Raw genomic sequence first — 20,389 nt, forward strand, 5'->3', positions numbered from 1 at the left:
CAGTCCAATAACCATATACCGTTATTTACAACAGTGATTTATATGCAACATAATTATAATTTTCCCGTTAAGTCAGTTATACTAATTGAAGCCGTCAGATGTTATCACATGTACCCAATTAAATTTAATGATAAATAACATAAACAAATTTTATAATTAGTTGCAAATTATATATCTAATTTTTTGAATATCTCTATTTTTGGAAAATAAAATATATAGATAGATAATTGTCACCGTCTTTAGCTGCTTTTAGAATCTAAAATCATACATACACTCGGTTACAGCGCACATTCATCTGTACTAAGAATTTATATCTTTATTTTTAAAGTTAAAATAGTTGATTTGAATTGCATGATCTTCGTATGAAATCGTATTTGACGATCAAACTTTATATTTTTTTGAAACTTTTTTACTATTTTTGTAAATAAGTAGAAAATCACAAAAAATTAAAAATTCTGAATCATTCAAGACTAACGATTTTCTTTCAACCTATCTAAAAAATAGTAAAAAAAAATCCAAAAAAAAAAAAACTAAAATTATGTCTCTAACTACATTTTCATGCAAAGATCATATTGAGTTGTTCGGATCGACTATTTATGAAGTACATAGATATAAATGCATAGTACGTGTCGATCTACACTTTACAAAGTATCATAGCTTCACGCCTTCACCTAATAAATAATATCTGATATGTATTAACTTACAGTAAGTTGATGATTACTGAAATAAATAGAAGGCATTGATGCCAATTTGAACAAGAGGAGGGTTCAAATGCCTCCATTTTTTGTGCCTCCATTATGCTTCTATTTTTTAAAATTTAAATAACTCAAAGTTTACAACTTAAACGTCGAAATAAAACCGTTAGATGTGATCTATGTTATTTTCTCTATGTGTCCATAAAAAATTATCACATTTTGATTTAGCTTTTATATGAATCAATAAGTTAAAAAATCAACGTCTAGAAATTATCCATATTTGTATACATTTTTACAAGCTCAAGATGACAATCAAAACAAAGTTGACATGCCATAATTTTTTATATGTGCATAGATAAAATGATATAGTTCATATCCAACGGTTTTTTATTTTATTTTAAGATTTAAATTTGAGTGAGTCTATGGTACTATGCATATTACGATTTGACACCGTGCTACGGCTCTATATTCAAGTTTTTCAAATCCTAAGGGTCGATCCGAACCATTCATCTTATTCTCCATATTAATATGTGTTTGGAGACCAAATTTTACATTTTTTTGAATTTTTTTTACTATTTTTTTAGATTTATTGAAAATCACTGTTTTTGGATGGTCCAGAATTTTCAGATCAAGTGATTTTCTAAATATCTAAAAAAATAGTAAAAAAATTTCAAAAAATGTAAAATTTGGTCTCCAAACACATATTAATATGGAGAACAAGATGAACGGTTCGGATCGACCGTTAGGATTTGAAAACTCAAATATAGAGCTGTAGCACGGTAACAACCCGTGATATGCATAGTACCATAGACTCACTCTTTAAATTTTGAGTTATTAAAATTTTTAAAAATAGAAGCATAATGAGATATAAAAAATGAAGGCATTTGAACCCTCCTCTGTGAACAAAGATGCTCCTCTTTACGAGAAAAACAATATACTATAAAAATAGATTGCATGAACAATGAGTTGCGGGATCCACAAAAGTAAAGCAAACAAGTGGAAGATAGAATCATAAAAGCAACCAGTTCATGCGCCAAATAATTGGATTGTATTTATTTCTTTCTTTCTAAAACGATCAAGGAACTTTTGTCTTAAATAGAATGTAATCATTAGAACTCGTACACCAAAAGAGATCAATTAATGATTTTTTTTTAAATTAAATAAAATTGTAAAAAAATAAAGTAAATAACAAGAGATGGAGAGAATAATGACAGAATTTCATTCTCTATTATTTGTGTGTCTTTTCTATATCTACAAAGCATTTATTTACCGACTAAAAATTATACATGAAGAGTTATTACAATAATAAATGAGAAAATGAATACTAATAGTAGTGAAGTTGTTGAATAGTGAATTGAGGATTAATATTAAGAGTTCATCTTTTCCTTGGATGTTCATCTTTCATTATACGCTATTAATATGATACTTCAGGATCAATATTAACATAATACTTCAGGACCATGTATACTGCCTCATTAGAAACCTTATCAAGAAAAATTCATTAGGATAAAAACTTGGTTAAGGGAAAAGAGTACAACACGTATAACGCTTCCTCTCATTTTGATATTATTAAATATTCTTCAATCGATGTTGATCTATCTTCTTTGTAATTTATTCAAAAACCCTTGTCGGTAAAGATTTTGTGTGACTTATTAGAAACATGAGATTTATTGCATCCACTACAGGTGAATACATTTCTTCATAATCGACTTCAGGTATTTGTGTAAAACCTTGCGCCACTAGCCTTACTTTATATCTCACAATCTCATTTTTTTTATTTCTTTTTATAACAAATATTCATTTGTAATCTACAAGTTAACATCTTTGGGTGTTTGGATTACATGTCCAAATACTTGCCATTTGTCTAGTGAACTTAATTATTCTTGTACGACTTTTTTTCCATTTAGGTCAATTATTTATGTATCTACTCTCTTCCATAGTTTTTGACACAATATCTTCTTTGTTTATAACATCGCTTGTTATAGCGAATGCAAAGATTTCATCAACCTCTTCTGGGATTTTATCGACTTCTTTAGGAGTTTTATCGTTAATCTCTTCTGGATTTTTATCGACTTTTTCAGTAGTTTTATCATTAACCTCTTTTGAGGTTGTACCAACTGCTTTATTTTGTTATTTCCCTTTACGTGGATTTACATTCTTAGAATCAAGTGGTCGTCCACGTTATCTATGCACATTATATTCATTGGACATTTTTGTAATGTCAATTCGAACATGTGCATTTATAGCTGGAATATGTGCTTTAGTAGCTATATTTGTATCTGTGAATGCATCAAGCAATTCATTTGCAATTCTTTGCAAATTTATAATCTTTTGAACTTTAGGTTCGCATTGACTACTTTGGGGATTAAGATAAGATAACGATGAATTATAAGTTACTTGGTTATCAAACTCTTGTTTTTCTTAGCATAAATTTGAGAATAATGATTCATTAAAATAACAATCAGTAATTCTTGCTATAAAAATATCTCATGTTAATGATTCTAAATATTTAATAATAAAAGAAGAGTTAAAACCAATATAAATTACCAACATTCTTTGAGGTTTTATTTTTTGTACATTGTGGATGAGAAATTGGGACATATATTGCATAATTAAGTACCTTTAGATGGGACAAATATGGTTCTCTTCTGGTGCCAATTGTAACGGGGAATACTTATAACCTGTAGTTGGTCTTAATCTAATTAGTGCAAAATCATGTAATATGTCATGTCCCCATGTATAAGACTGTAAACTAGACTTCATAAGTAATAGTTTAGTAATTAATTGTAACATTTTAATCAACGATTCTGCTAGATCGTTTTGTGTATGAAAATGAACCACTGGATGTTTTACCGTAATTTTAATAAACATGCAATAATCATTAAAAAGTTTGAAAAGTAAATTCTCATGCATTATCAAGCCGGATTTTTTTAATTTGATAATCCAGAAAATTGACTTTTAATTGGATAATTTGTGTTAATGATCTAGCAAATGCAACATTTCTTGTTACCAAGAAACTCACATTGGACCAAGGTGTTGATGCATTAATTAATACTATAAAATATCTAATTGGTCCACACAGAGGTGTAATAAATTCATATATGTCTCATTGAATTCTTTCTAAAAATGAATGAGCTTCAGATCCAACTTCATTTGAAGATGGCATAGTAATTAGTTTTCCAAGAGAGCATGTTTTGTATGTGATTTATGTTGATAATGGGATTTTCAAGTCTTTTAGGGAATGCCCATTTACATTTTTAATTATTCTTCTCATCATTATATTTTTTGGATGACTTAATATATCATGCCACAATGTGAATAATTTTGGATCAAATAACTTTTGGTTACTAACCATATTTGATTGTATTGTACTTATATAAGTACTATATAGTCCAGAAGACAATGCTTGCATCTTTTCCATTATTATTTTTCTGGCTATTTTTAATAGACGTGATATAAAGATATTCATAATTTCTCTCATTCACAATTTCAATACAATAATCATTCTTTCGAATATCTTTAAAGCTTAGTAGATTTTTTCTTGATCTACTCGAATATAATGCATCATGTATCATTAATTTTGTTCCTTCAAGTAACAAAATACAAGCTCTTTCAAAGTCTTCTATTAAATTACTTGTGCCATATATAGTATGGATATTAGTCTCGCTAAGATACAATTGTGAAAAATATTTTTTACTTTTCAATATGGTATTAGTTATTCCACTGTCTACTAGACATGAATCTTCTTTACTTATCATTGTGTGAGTCATTTTTCTTTTAAATAAAACAATACAAGACTTCTGATTGTTCATTAACTTTATTTGCATACAATTCATATTGAAATGTAAACTAAACTTTACATGAACATAAACTTTTATGTTTCATATCTATCATATGAATTCAGATTTAAAATGATCGGATTTTTTTAACTCAATTTCGCATCATGGTAAAAAAAAGTGATTCTAAAAAACATGGTATATATATCATCAATTAGTTAAACATGAACTAAATTTCCTTTTACAAGGGGTGTAAATGAAAACAACCAAAAAGTCAAGTCAAAATCTCTGGGTGCTTTTCAGTTTTTAATCAGATGGGATTTGGACAATAGCGGATTAGTGGAGACCAACAGACCGTGGAACTTGGTGTGTTTTTATTTTTTATTTTTTATTTTTTACTTCTTTTGGTTTTTTTTACTAGGGATTAGAAATTTAGAATTGATATAACAATACCGATAATACCGCAGGAAATTTACACACAGATAACAGATTCCGGTAATCAATGATTGATCCATATTTATGCATTTTAAGTAGGGGTGTCAACGGGTATGATACGAGTAGGATGGAGGCATTTTTATACGTGTACTTGTTATGATAACATAATTTTTTTTTATCTTTATTCGTATTTTCGAATACAGTACGGGTAGGATAAACAGATAAAAAAATGTCATTAACATCTTGATTTGTGTTCTCGATATAATATTTTTCAAAAAATAAAGAATAATTAATACAACTAATTTGTATTATAAACATTTAATAAAATATAAATTTTTATTGTATCATGTATCATCTTCATACAGATATATATCTATATATATTATTTTTTTTTGTAAAATTATCTTATATGATAACAGGTAAAATAACAAAAAAAAATCGTTATCCTTACCCATACCCGCTAATGATAAGAAAATTTTATCCTTATCCATATTTTCAGATACGATATGAGTCAGGTAAACGAATAAAAGAGTGCCATTGACACCCCTTATTTGAAGGGAACGAGTGTTTTTTTAGTTGATAGAACATTTTACTATTGCGCAACAAGCATAATAATATAGTTTTATTATTTATTATTGATTATATTTTGTGATTTTTTTTATTAAAAGGCTTCGATACACCTATGTATATTTTAGATAATTAGAAGTTATTTTTGAAAAATTGGACTTACGTACGTCTTCCAAAAAGAAACAAGGGCTCATACTACTGTATTAAGTCTGCAATTATTTTTATCATTGATTATAAATACGATTTTTGAAATAAAATAATTTATTGACTAATTTTTTTCTTAAACATGTATTATAATATTCTTTTTAGTATGTAATATTTGCCTTGTTTGTAGGTATGATTGGACATTTGGACAATATTTGTCATATCTCGCATATTTATCTCTATTTTGGAAGTTTAAATAGTTGATTCGAACAGCTCGATATAATTTCTTTATTCTATTTTGAAAGTTTAAATAGTTTATGCGAACAACTCAATATGATTTCTTTATTCTATTAAAATGTGTCTGAAGACCAAATTTTATTTTATTTTTGAATTTTTACACTTTTTTAGCGGTTTAAACTTTAAAAACATAAACAAGCATGTGATGCATTAATTGAGACACAGAAATAATAAAATATTTAATCCTACTTTTATTTTATTTGATCCCACGATATGAAAAATATTTTTCTCCTACGTACATCTTTGTCACAGTGAGCCACTTCTTGTTTGAATGATCTATTATTTCTTGTTGAATTATGGGTTTTAAAACACTGAATTAAAAGTAGAATAAATTAAATTCAACAAATAAAAAGAATAAGTAAGAAAAAGTTCCTTTGAAAAAAACAAGCAGAATTTTTTTTAGACGATGAAAGAGTTCTAGTAGTAAAATTCATTATTTATTTGAGATAGTGAAGTCTTCAAATGTCTCTATATCTTTCATGCTTCATTAGTATTTTATATTATTATTGTCGTTTTATAAATTTAAATAGTTGATATATATAAAATTTGGTTTCCAAGCATATTAATATGGAGATCATATTGAGTTCGGATTGATTATTAAGACTTTGAAAAGAAAATACAAATGTATAGCATAAAAAAAACAAAAACTAAATCACCTCAGTTTGGTCAAAATTCGGAAAATACCCAAGTCACACAGACGATCCGCAGATCAAAATACCAGAGTCCGCACAGACAATCTGCGGCTCCAAAATGGAGGCTGTAGATCACCTCTGACCTCTGTGGTCCCAATTTTTTTTTTTTTTTAAAGTAAATTAATTAATAAGAAACAAAAACATTGATTCGATTTCTGTGCTTTGGTTCGATTTCCGTGCATTGGTTCGTATATGGATTTAGATCGAATAAAAACCAATGTGCATTCGTATATGTTTTTGCACTGGTTCGATTTATGTGACACAAAAACATGAGTGAGTCTATCGTACTATGCATATTACGGTTTGTTACTGTGTTACGGTTTTATATTTGAGTTTTCAAATTCTAACGGTCGATTCGAACCGTTCATCTTGTTCTCCATATTAATATATGTTTGGAGATCAAATTTTACATTTTTTGAAATTTTTTTACTATTTTTTTAGATTTATTGAAAATCACTGTTTTTGGATGGTCCAGAATTTTCAGATCAAGTGATTTTCTAAATATCTAAAAAAATAGTAAAAAATTTTAAAAAATGTAAAATTTGGTATCCAAACACATATTAATATGGAGAACAATATGAACGGTTCGGATCGACCGTTAGGATTTGAAAACTCGAATATAGAGCCGTAGCACGGTAACAACCCGTCATATGCATAGTACCATAGACTCACTCCAAAAACATTGTATTTAAAAAAAAACAAAAAGAAAAGTTGGGGTGCAGATCATCTGTGCGAATTTCAGTATTTGAGTCCGTAGATTGTCTGTACGATTTGGATATTTTTCAATTTATTTCAAAACCAAAGTAATTTGGTTTATTTTTTTTAATGCTATAAATAAAAATTTCGGCATATGAGACATGAAAGACATGCATTTGAGCTCTCTTCTTTGAGAAATCAAAAGTAAAAGTAATTTGTCGAAATAAACCTTTAAATTTAAAAGGGTAGTTTTACAATACACAATTTTAATGGTAAATCTGCGATGTCTCAGAAGTTCAATAAAAACATAAAACAAAGTCCATGAAAAAAGTTGACGGCGCTGATTCAATTTTAACATAATAATATTCAAAATAATTTTTTTTATTGTTTGTAGGGGTTATAAACTTATAATAGAAGGAATAACTTTTCATCTGTGTTGTTATTTTTTTTATGACCTAGATTACACAAATATTGTTGCTTATTATTCTTCAATTGGCGAGTTATATATATTTAAGGTTCTAAACAGATATTATAGCGCTATAGCTTTTAAGTTCTGAAAAAGCTATAGCGCAGTCATAGCTAGCTATTTATAATCATTATATATATAAAAAAAAATGGTTAATAGCGTTATAGATTTTGAGGTTAAAAAAAGTTTTAATGCAGCTATTGCATAACTATAGTTAGCTAATATTTAGAATCTTAATCTGATTCGATAAAAAAAAAAATGAACAAGACTACTGATGTCTCTTATTCAGAATTTTTATAGACAAATTTGGAGAATATAAATGTAGACAAAAATAATTATAAAGTTACATGTCATCTAAAATAATTATAGCCTTAATTTTGTGTAGCCATGAGCCATTTGTTCAGAGTTCATTTTTCAAACTTTTTTTATGAGAAAAAAACAAAATTTCTCAGCGACCTCGAAATTGGTGAAAACTGACAGAAAATCATGCAAAAATGCAGGTGATCTGTTTTCAAAATGAAGAGGTGTATATATATATATATTTCCCTCTATTTTTCAAATGATTTGGGACCACAAATCATAATACACTTTGGTTAGTGCCATGTGGACTGTGGTTATGTTAACACTTTGCACATGTTACCTTCTGATTTCTGAACTATGGAGATTAAAATTTATAGTTTTATACAGTAAAAGCAAAAGTAGAGGTGATATCATCTGTGAATTTTTTTTTTTAAATATAATTTTTTTATAAAATAATAGAAGAAAAAAAATAAAAAGTATCTCAAAAGTTTCATGCATAGATAGATCAGAGATTTTTTTTCAGCTCCAAATTTTAGACCAGAAAAATGTCTTCCGATTCAAAAGTGTTAAAGTTTGTGCCAAAGAAGATCTAACAGAGGAAGTACAGCAATTAGAGGTGTTCATTGGGTCCGGTTTAGTCAGTTTTGAACCAAACCAAATTAGTTTGGATCAAACAATTTTGTTTTTCGGTTTAATGGTTCGGTTCGGTTTGTTTTTTAAAACCGAATTATAACTTCGATTCAGTTCAGATTGAAAATTTTTCAAAACCGAAATAATCGAACCGACCGAACTTATATATATTATGAATTTGATCCAGACCGCCCCGGTTTATTTCTTAATCAATTGCTTTAAATACTTCGGTTTATTTCTTAATATCTCAGTTTATTTCTTAATATAATTCGGTTGATTATAAATCAATTGCTTTAAATAAAAAATTAATATATTTCGGTTTGAACCGAACAAACCGAAATAAAACTTTGGTTCGGTTGCAATGCTAAATTGTTTCGGTTCGGTTCTATTTTTAAAACTGAATTATAAATTTGATTTGATTTCAACCAAACTGAACCGATGAACACCCCTAAAAGCAATTGGGTCAAAAAGATTGCAAGTGAAAAGTTTGATCCGTAAAGTTATTTCTGGTTCAAAGTTTGAATAAAAAAAAAAAAAAAACTTTACCTGACTATTTATAACATCTAAAATTTAAGGTTCTCCCTCTTTCTCTCTATTATTTTACAATATTTTATAACAATAAAAAGAAATGCTCACCATTCGTTGCTATTTTCTTTCTTTGCATCGGATACCAGAACTGGGAACTGGTCGTCGGTGTAATGTCCACTACAACATTACTGCATGTGAGGTTAAAATTTAATTGTTCAAACTTTAAGAAAATAAAAATTCAATGATAATTTTTTTTAAAAATATAGAGTAACTTAATGCTTCTAAACTAAGTGTAGATCCGTCTGTGTGTGTTAGAAGAATGTCTTGATTTGCTTCCAAGTAAGCTCAGATTTCGACCGCACCACAAATTAAAGTCTTGGCTTCAATGTCAAGAGGATTTGGTCTCCTGATGGAAGATCCCAATTAAGGAACTCATGATCCATTGGTTTCTGTAGATTACTATATATTGTGGATAACATGTGAACAAATTAAATTATTGCCAAAGCAACGGGGTCATGTTCAGCGACGAAGCTTAGAGTGTTGCAGCTTAAGAGTTCAAACTATGCTAAGGAGGAGATGTTCGGCTAACAATGGCTTAGAGTAATGAAGCTTAAAGTATATAAAGGTGCTAAGGAGGAGCTCTAAGGAGGCACTTTTCCCTAAGCCTGGGTTTTTGTTGGCTTAAGAATTTGCTATAAGAAAACTTAAAAAAGGTGCTCTAAGTTTGTCTAAGGAATTGTTGTTCGGCTAGCTTAAGCAACTAAGGAAACTAAAGCCACTCTAAGGAGGCTAAAGCCTTGTTGCCGAACATGACCTGAGAGATTAAGAGGATTTTTTTTTTTATAAACCATATTTAAAAAAACAAGATTTTTATGAAACCAACATGATTTTTTTTTTTTACAAAAATATAAGAACTAAAATGCTATTTTGGTCCAAATTTTTATTTTTTTGGAACCGGAATGACAATTCGGTCCGAGATATTTTCACAATTTTTTAACATATTTTTTTTCTCGCAATCTATGAAAATGGCTAGACTGAAATGGCAATTCGGTCAAAAAAAAAAAAAATAGAGACCGAAATGGTATATCGGTTCTTATGGTTTTTGTAAAAAAAACAAAGCAATCAAGTTAATTTGATAAAATCTATTTTTTTATTTATGGCTTCTAAAAAAATTCGATGAAGAACCAAAGAGGGCAGTGATCAAGAAATTTTTAGTGTTCGACAACAAAATAATATTAATATTCGTATTTGAGAATTACAATTTACAATTGGAAATTATAAAAAAAAAAATTTATTGAAAGTTTGATCACGAAGGAACGAATCAAATTTTCAATTGTAGCAGACAAAAATTGTTCAGCAATCTGTGTCGTCCATTTTAATCTGTATGAATCTTAAATATTTTGTGTATCTATGATTGGTCTGAAAAAATATTGCTCGGCTGAAAGCCTGAAATAGTGCAAGAATAGAACTAATTTAAAATTGAGAATAGTAGCTAACATAGTCACAAGATTTGCGAATTAAATCCGAATAATTAGTTTTTTGGTGATGCCGAACCGAACGTCGAATTATTTGGTTGACCAGAATTTGACCGAATTAAACCCGAATAATTCGCGAATTTCCCAAATTTTTCCTATAAATTCTTTTTGTTTTTTTTTTTCTCTTGCAGGACTGAGATCCATGATCCGAATAATTCTGAATTATTCCCGAATTATACCCGAATTATTTCCGAATCACAAATTTTTGACATTGCCGAACCGAATCCGAATAATTTATTTGTCACTGTGGTAGCTAACCCAATATTTTTATTGGATTAGTAAAATATTGAGAAAACCCAAAAAAAAACAAACAAATAATAATTCATATGTGCTAATTCAAACACACTCAAACAAAAAATAGTAGCTCAAAATAGTACCTGAGTCAGTGACTGTTCTTCACCCATCCAAAAAATATGTTTCCCAACAATGATAGGTGCCATATTTTCAAAGTTCACTCGATCTCTTCTTGACCGGACTTTTCAAATACGATCTTTCTTGCTTTCAAACTGTACTATCGAAAAACTTTACAATTAAAACTATTTTTACAAAATATTGTGTGATAAGTATTTTTCATATGATAATGAAATTGAAAATCGATATTGGCTTAAAAAATATATATTTTTCCATATGTTTCTACCTCAACTTACTGTTTAATATGAATATATCAAAATGAGGAGGAATCCAATTACACTTTTTTTTGGTGACATCGGATTACACCATATATTTTTAAAGTCCAAATAATTGATCTAAACCGTTCAACATGATGGATATATTAAAATGTGCTTCCAGATCAAATTTTACATTTTTTTGAATTTTTTTACTATTTATTAATATGAGTACAAAAATTCATTGGTCTGAATATAACGATTTTGTTAAATACTTAATAAATAGTAAAAAAATTCGAAAAAAATGTAAAATTTGATCTGCAAGCATATTTTATTATATCCATTATGTTGAACGGTTTGGATCGACTATTTGAACTTTAAAAACTTTGTAAATGAAGAGTGTAATTCAGTGTCACAAAAAAAGGATGTGATTGGATCCTCTAGAGTTCACTCAAAGAAAAATTCTACTTAAAAAGGTTAAATTTTTTAAAAGACTAAGACGGTTTAATGATAATTTTTCAAAATGCTAAAGACATTAAAAATAAATAATACCATTAATCATTGACAATGTATGCAGAAAAATAGAAAAAAAAAATATATTTCTTTAAAGTTACATTGCATCTTTGGTTAAAAATACATTTTTGTTTTAAATTGAGCCTACTACTAATTCATAAATTGCAATGTAGATCTACTTTGTAGTATCCCTAGGTCTGTTACTCTGTTCTGGTCAATTTGTTTAATCACTCTTTCCAAGTTGTTTTAGAATATTTAAAAAAATAAAATCCTTTATTAGCTCTCTGCCTTGAAAGTTAATCTTACTTATTATCTCTAACACTGCCTTTCTTGGAGGCTGGAGCAGATCCTTTTCAGATTCTCTTTCTTTCCCCCCATTCATTCCTCTACTGGTTAATTTGGAACAAGTGTAAAGGCAGAGAATCAACACTTTCTCCCTCCCTCTCTCTCTTTCTCTCTCTCTCACCTTGTGAAATATTCATTCCTCAAGCCATTTGATTGCCAAATGGGTCACTCTAGAGTGACCCTTGTACTCTCTGTCATATTCATTTTTTGTGGCTTTTACATTACTCTGTACTCTCTACCATTCCTTGGTTTCTTGGCCTTCCTTTTCTCCAGCTCATTTTCTTTCTTCCAGAAAAGCAGACACTCAATGGATTCTAAAGAGAATGTTTCTTTACACAATGAGATAGCAATGAAGAAAGAAGAAACCCAAGAAGAAAAGAGAGCGGAAGAGCGAGACACGATGTCGGATTGCTCGGCAGTGGAAAGTGACTTACCGCAAATTGAGTTACCGGAGTTCTCTTCTGAGTGCTCGACAGAGTCGATTTCAGATGATGAGAGCCTGATTGAGATCAATTTACCAGATGGGAACCATGTTGAAGATTATACAGAGCCTATTTTCCAGGAAGAATCGAAAGGAGAATTTCTTTGGGATTTTTTGCCCGAGTCGGTTTTCAAGCAAACGGGTCTAATGGAGCTTCTTTCAGAGATCAATGAAGAAGATAACATGATTGAGATAGATATTGCAAGGGGTTCTATAAAATGTTCAAGTTTAGGCATCATGGCATGACCAAGGTTGAACAATTAATTTTCCTTTTTTTTTTTTTTTTTTTTTTGGATTCCAAGATGACATGACCATTTGCTGGAGAAATAAAGTTGCTTTGTAAAATTTTAGAATTTTGTTCAACTTGATTCAAAATCTCAAATTAATTTTGGGCTCTTTTGGGACTTTTCCAAAAATAATTTGGTTAAAGAAGGATAGTAAATTGTTGGATGGGGTTGCTTTTGTAAAGGGAAAGGCTGCATAGAGCCTTTTAGGTTACATAAATTATTTGTTTAGTTTTACTGAGGACTTTCTCATAATTTTAAATTAGACTTTAGTGCCTCAAATTATGCACTGTTAACATTTCTTTGATCAACTAAACCTTAAGCACTAGTTTTATAAATTGAAAATTTCATGATGAGTGATTAAAAGTTTACCAGAAATAGAAATAATACCAATTTCAACCTTGCTACTATCGTAATTGTGCATGCATCAAGTCTTCTAATGGTATTTGAAAAGGAGTAGAACTAGGGTGCTCTTAAGCTCACGAAAGTTTTGGTGAGCTTAACTCTAAAACTCATCAAATCGATTTCAAATGACAAATCCGAACCGTTGAAGCCCGCCTACCTTACGTGTGATGCATCTACATGTGAAATTTTTAAATATTCGAATTAATTTAGTATAAAGTCAAGCAGTCAAAATTAAAAGGTTAATAAATTAATTTTAGTGCATTCATTTTTTGAACGTTTTTGACCACTTGATTTTATACTAAATTAATTTGAATGTTTAAAAATTTCACATTTACATGCATCACGCGTAAGGTAGACGGGTTTCAACGGTTCGGATTCGTCATTTGAAATTAATTTGATGAGTTTTAGAGTTAAGCTCACCAAAACTTTGGTAAGCTTAAGAGCACCCTAGTTCTACTCTTTGAAAAGATCCTGATATAGTTAATCTCAGTTTCTTTGATAAAATTGACTTTATAATAGAATGATAATGGAGCCGTCCAGTGAAGGCAACACTGGACCAAATTAGTGACTAGTTGAAACACTACATTAGTATTAGTTGAGAGGAGCAATTACTATAACAAACATTAGTTATGTTAGCACTAATATGTTGTAATAACCTTTCTGTTAGCCTTCTGTTATAGTGTGTACCACCAGTTGTTAGCATTAGGATTAGAGGTTAATCATACTCTATAAATAGGTAATTGTACATGTAATCCATATACAACAATCAATACAATACCATTTCTACTTTCTCTCTTCTATTATCAAAGTTAATACTTTAACTAGTATGATGCTGGATGCTAGGGATTTAATAGAACCAGCTGAGTACATACTGGTACCCCGCCCGTACCGGTAACGCAGGTGTAGCATCAACATGCACATATCAATGCTTACTGGTACAAATCAGACGAGAAAAACTATTGTTTGAGCTAAAATGAGAGCATGAGAAACAAACCAATACTAAATAACAAACAATCCATTCATAAAAATGGCATCTCATAAAGATTACCATTTACATAGATACAGTGAAAACCAAAATATAAGATACGAAATTACACAACCGTCTTCCTCGGATGAAAACTAAACAAGCCATTCCCACGCTTGACCCTAATTACGGGACCATCCCTCTCGAGATTTGTGCTGAGCATCCGCGGGCCCCGCCTGGCAGCTGCCCGGAAGCAACCGAAGGCGCATAGATACACGATCACCACCACAGGAATTGCAACAGAAAAGACGTCGGACAGAGAGGCCGAATTACCAAAAGAGAAGAGATTTTGCAACTGGTTGATTAGGTTTGAGTAGAGAGTCGAGAGGAGGTGGAGAAATTCCTTGAGTCTTTCCAGTACTATTTCCCACGGTATTAGATCCGGGTCACTCGGGTCGGAGAGGAGTAGCTTGTTCATAATTTAAGAGTAATGTATGTAGTAGAGAGCTCAAGAGAACTAGAGAAGATGGATTGGGGAAGAAGACGAGCTCAAGAGAACTAGAGAAGATGGATTGGGGAAGAAGACGAGCTCAGTTTGACAAAATTCGTATCCTCTGCATTAACTCAAAAGGAAATCTTTTGAGTTAATGAATTTTAACCATCCGATCTGTTTAAGGCTCGTGCGAACTAGATTCACACTAATATTAAAGGACCTCCTATGTTATAGGCAAGGACCGGATTGACTCCGTTTAAAATCAGACGGTTCATATTCATTAGTTCAAAAGGTTCCTTTTGAGTTAATGCAGAGGATACGTTTTTACATGACGTGTATTTTTATTTATTAATTTAAAAAAAATAATATTTAGTTTTGTCGTTTTGTCATCGTTGCCGACAAATTCGCATTCTCTGAGATATCTCAAACTTTGAGTGTTTCTTGGAATATCTCAATCGTTCAAATACGTACTACACGAATCTGGAAGCATAAATAATACTGGCCCCCGCATTTCCCCGATTAGGCACCGTACACGTGAGTCAGGCAAAAGTTGAGATATCTCAGAGTATACGCACTCGTGCCGACTAGTTTCTAGTTTCTAACCTTTGACTGTTATATTGGGCTGGAATAAGCCCAATGGGCTTGTCGGCCTAAAATATTTGGGCTAGTTTGGGTTGGAATCAGTACTTTTTTTAGCAGTTGAATGGGGAACTTACGTACACAAAGGGAAGGGAAAAAATAGGGCTATAATTTTATTTTTGTAAGAAACTTTGGAACTACAAAAAAGTGCAAGTCATAAAAACATGTTCATGTTGTGCTGTGTAACACAAACTGATGCGCTTCCTCTCCTTTATTCCATTATTCACAAAAAATCCAAACCAAAACCTATTAATAGAAACTAAATCTATAATCTCCACATCAAATAAATCAAATCAAAACCAATTAGAACGCATGCACAAAACTCATATATAAAATCTATATATTATACCACACATTTCTTTTAAGTTTCTTTTCCAAAATCAAGCCAAGAGCCAAAAATCCTTTAATCTTTTAGTAGTGATAAGATACCCGCCGCCTTGGTTGCTCTTCCTCCTTACCGCGAGAGCCATGCATGTCGCATTTTTCACGCAGTACTCTGCGGCATCACCTATCGACTTCCCACCAGCAGTCCATATCTTTAGTAACCTCAATGTGATCGATCGTTTCTTCTGGCCTATTACAAGAAGCGATATTCCATGCCTTTTTGCTGCCTCCACTATTGCCGGACCACGCTCTTTACCTTCTACTAAGGAAAGTTCAACATGAACCTATTCAAGTACAAAAGGTGCTTGCTGATATATTATTTGAGAATGAAAAATTATGTACATTTTAATAGTAAATTAGAGTACAGGTCACTTGATCAGAGCCAAGGTGTGTTGTGTATGTATGATCTTGAATAAAATGTCATGATGATCGCAAATTTAGCGCGCACATAAATTTCTTAATTAAACGATTAATTTCCTTATTACCAACTTCAAGAATTTTGATACTGGTACATTACCTCTGGTCTTTTTGCTTGGCAAATGCTCTTCATAGCATGTAGAAGCAGGTTTTCTTCAGTACCCCTGCTTTTTTCTGATATTTCACCTACAGTGATAAACCCCAAAAAACAGATTAATAACAAAGTCATATAAAATTCTGACTTTTGATTAGTACATACATAGACAGATAATTCAGAGGTAATGTGCCAGTAAAAATGTACAGCAAATGAGAAGTACCAATTGTTGAAGGCTTTACAACATCAAGAAGAACTACAGTATCGTCAGGTTGTACCGCATGTGAAAGTGCCCAGTGCAGCGCAGTCTTTGCCTCTTGACTCGAGTCGATTACAACCATCACCTTTCTTCTTGTTTCTTGTTTCTTGTTGGTTAATTCATAGCACGCTGTTACTTCAGTTTTATCAATCCTCCCGGTACGGATCCTAGGCAACTCCGGTTTGTTGAGTTTTCGGGATCTAAAGCGGATGCGGGTCCCAATCAGATTTGGGCAGAGGTTAATTGGCAACCTTGAAATGCCTCTGGCCATGGCCCTGGAGTGATCAGAAAGTTCTCTAAAGTAGTGATAAAGTGGTGCTGATTGTTGTTGGAGAGGGAGACATGAGAAAAGAAGGTTTAAAGTAGAGTGGCACAACTGGAATGTGGCTCCACACAAATGACCTTTGTTGTGACAACGGTTGTTTAGGCTTTGCTATGTTAGCCTCCATTTTGGTGTAAAATTTATAATTTATATGCAGACAGACAGCATATATATATACATGGTTCTGTAAAGTAACTTTCGTATGTTTTTAGTGTGTTTTGAAAGAGTAAAAGAAAGGTATACTAGATACGTGACCTGACTAATCACGCCGGTTGCGTATCGTGCCGTGATTAAATTCAGGAGACGATTATGACACATGAGTGATACGTGACCTGACTAATCACGCCGGTTGCGTATCGTGCCGTGATTAAATTCAGGAGACGATTATGACACATGAGTCACACTGTAATTAATCACGTTTGGTCGTCTTAAACTATTTTTTTAATACTATAAGTTGAGTAAAGCTAGCGTGTGACATGCTCACCAAGAAAGTTTGGTGAGTATAACTCCAAAAGTATATCGGATCGACGTTAAATGTCAAATCCAAACCGTTGAAATCCATGTACTTCATGAGTGATGCATATACATGCAAAATTTTGAAAGTTTCGAGTTTATTTGCTACACGGTCAAGTGGTCAAAGAAATAATAAAAATTGAATATATAAAATAACTTATAATAAAATGTTCATTTCTTTGACCACTTGACCCTGTAGCAAATAAACTCGAAACTTTCAAAATTTTGCATATATATGCATCACTCATGAAGTACATGGATTTCAACGGTTTGGATTTGGCATTTGACGTCGATCCAATATACTTTTGGAGTTATGCTCACCAAACTTTCTTAGTGAGCATGTCACACGCTAGCTTTACTCCTATAAGTTAGTTTATTCAAGATCTAAGGATACTAATCACGTGTGACTCGTGTGACCACTTAACGTGCTGTGATCAGATCTTTCTTGTGTTGTGTCATGTCAAGTTTTCAAAAGATAATTACGCCACGTGAATAATCACGACACAAAACACGTGAATCACGTATCTATGACTGTAACTTACCTTACCTTGACGTATCTATGACTGTAACTTTTTATGTCTCCATCAGCAAGGAGGGTGGGAAGAATTTATCTCAGAATATAAATACATACTAAAATGATAATGAACTTTTTTTAATTATTATGCATATTTTTAGTGGAGTAAAATAACCTCATTCAGTCTAAATATATAGCTCCATAATGTCAGGGGCGGATTCAGCATAGAACTAGGGGGCAGCCGCCCCTTTTTGGATTTCAAGTTTTAGTGGTGATTTATTGGTACCGATCGACTTTGCTCCTTCCTGTAAATATTTTTGCCCCCTTCTAGATGTTTGATTTGTAATTCGGGTTAAATTTAATGTTAAAACCAAAATAAATTTCTTGAATTATAAGTTAAAACATCAAAAATTATAAGTCAGGGCATTGAAAAATATAAGTCAAAGCGTTGATTTTCTATCGAGTACCCAATTAGTTAATGGGTTTAAATCCAATAAACTATTTAAACCTAATTCAAATTTTTTTGTTTCATGACGAAAATCCTGTGTCTGTCCCTGCATATCGCCATATGTCATAGAGAGTGGATAATATGTTGGACAAGACATGTAGCAATGTGAAAATGTGACATGATGGAGGTATTTAATTGAATATTGGTGGTAATTTGATAGTACTAATTTTAGTATGAAGGGTACGCACTTGAACTTCTCATCAAGGGTTGGTCTCCATTAGCTACAAAAATGGAGAAAGGCAAGAGAACTGGAGGGTTCTTTAGGTCAAGTTGCTCGTGACATGCTCTCACTTTTTTTTTTTTATTGGAGGGTCCACATGTATCTAATGCCCACGCATGGCCGGGAAAAAAGGGTTTTGGCTCCTCTCCAATTGCAAGGAATTTATTGGATAACTAGGCGGATCTAAACCGTTTGTTTTATATATTAATTGCTCCAAATTTTATTTAAACTAGATTTAATAACCATAGTCACAACATTCGCGAATTATTCATGGATTAAACCCGAATAATTTATTTTTTTGGTGATGCCGAACCAAATGCCGAATTATTCGGTTGACCGAACTTTGACCGAATTAAATCCGAATAATTCATGAATTTGATGATTTTTTCTCGAATTTTAAGAATTATTTCCGATTTTTTGCCGAATTGTTTCCATAACATTTTTTTTTTGCTCTCTTGCAGGACTGAGATCTCTGATCCAGATAATTCCGAATTATTCCCGAATCACGAATGTTTGACCTCGCCGAACCAAATCCGAATAATTCATTTGTCACTATGTTAATAACTAAGATAATGTTTGATGTATGGAAAATTGTAGGTTTCCAAACTTAAGTGTCACTATGTTAGTCATTTTGCTCAAAATAGAAATTTTGATTTAAACGAATAATTACGCAACAACTATTATAACATTGTTTAATTTTAATATATACTATCTATTTAAATTTGAAATAGACGACTCAAATCTAATGAATTCAGAGTCAGGATATATCGGATTTTAAGTTATAGCTATCATCCCCATAAATTAGAAATAAAAATTGTCTTTATGTTTCGTAATTTGTATAAGTGTTAGTACTTTTTAGTTATCTTCAGAAAAAGTCCATAAAATGAAATATAGAAGCTCACGTTTGACAACTAGTACATTATAAAACTTTTATTTAATTTGATGTTATCTGAACTAGGATGATTCTACAATTAAGTATGTTTTTTAGAAGCTTCTCGTGTCACATAAAGGATTCTCTTCTTTTTTTTGATAGAATCAATTTTAATTATTTTAATATCAGTGAGGGAGAATTTAAATTTTATTTAAAAAAATCTGAATTAGTTATTTCTACTTATTTCTCTCTCCACTAATTTTTAGATCGATGGAGATGTTTTTTTTTTTATAAAAATCAACTCTATAGTACTTGTTCTATTAAAATTATTAAAATTGATTCTACTTAAAAAAAATCCATATAAAGTAAAGCTCTTAATATCAATCAAAAAAACGTTTTCATGAAAAAAAATCACAATATTTTACAACTCTGAAAATCAATCAACAAAAAAAAAAATCAATATAACAAGTATCAAGAAACATATCTTTCTAGTACCTACTAGTGTTGTAAATAACGCTAAGCAATTAATCGGGAATAATCGAAAAAAATCGGCTGATCAATCGAAAAAATATGTAACGATTTGATTGTCATCAATAACTAATCGACCGATTAATCAACCTAAACAAACGTTTTTTACAACACTGGTACCTATACCAACCATTGGCAAGGAGCCAAGGCTTCTTTAAGCAATCAAACGGCCGAGATCAACGCACGGATGTCTCCATTTTTTCACAGGAAAAGAGACGTCCTTTTAGGCCAATCCAAAAGTGCAACAAGCTAGCCAACAACCAATTCCG

At 31.1% G+C, this 20,389-nt stretch overlaps 1 protein-coding gene across 1 annotated transcript; it reads right to left on the reverse strand.

The window, feature by feature from the left end:
- Positions 1-15,696: 15,696 nt before the first annotated feature.
- On the reverse strand, positions 15,697-17,026 carry LOC144566698 (universal stress protein PHOS32-like). Its single transcript, XM_078316722.1, has 3 exons — positions 16,609-17,026; positions 16,392-16,477; positions 15,697-16,158 (listed from the first exon to the last, which is right to left on the reverse strand). Exons 1-3 carry the CDS (start codon positions 16,913-16,915, stop codon positions 15,871-15,873), a joined length of 681 nt encoding a protein of 226 aa, XP_078172848.1. The 5' UTR covers positions 16,916-17,026; the 3' UTR covers positions 15,697-15,870.
- Between the last annotated feature and the right edge of the window lie 3,363 nt (positions 17,027-20,389).

This window comes from Carex rostrata, chromosome 15 (assembly GCF_964058835.1).
Source record: "Carex rostrata chromosome 15, lpCarRost1.2, whole genome shotgun sequence".
Lineage (NCBI taxonomy): Eukaryota > Viridiplantae > Streptophyta > Magnoliopsida > Poales > Cyperaceae > Carex > Carex rostrata.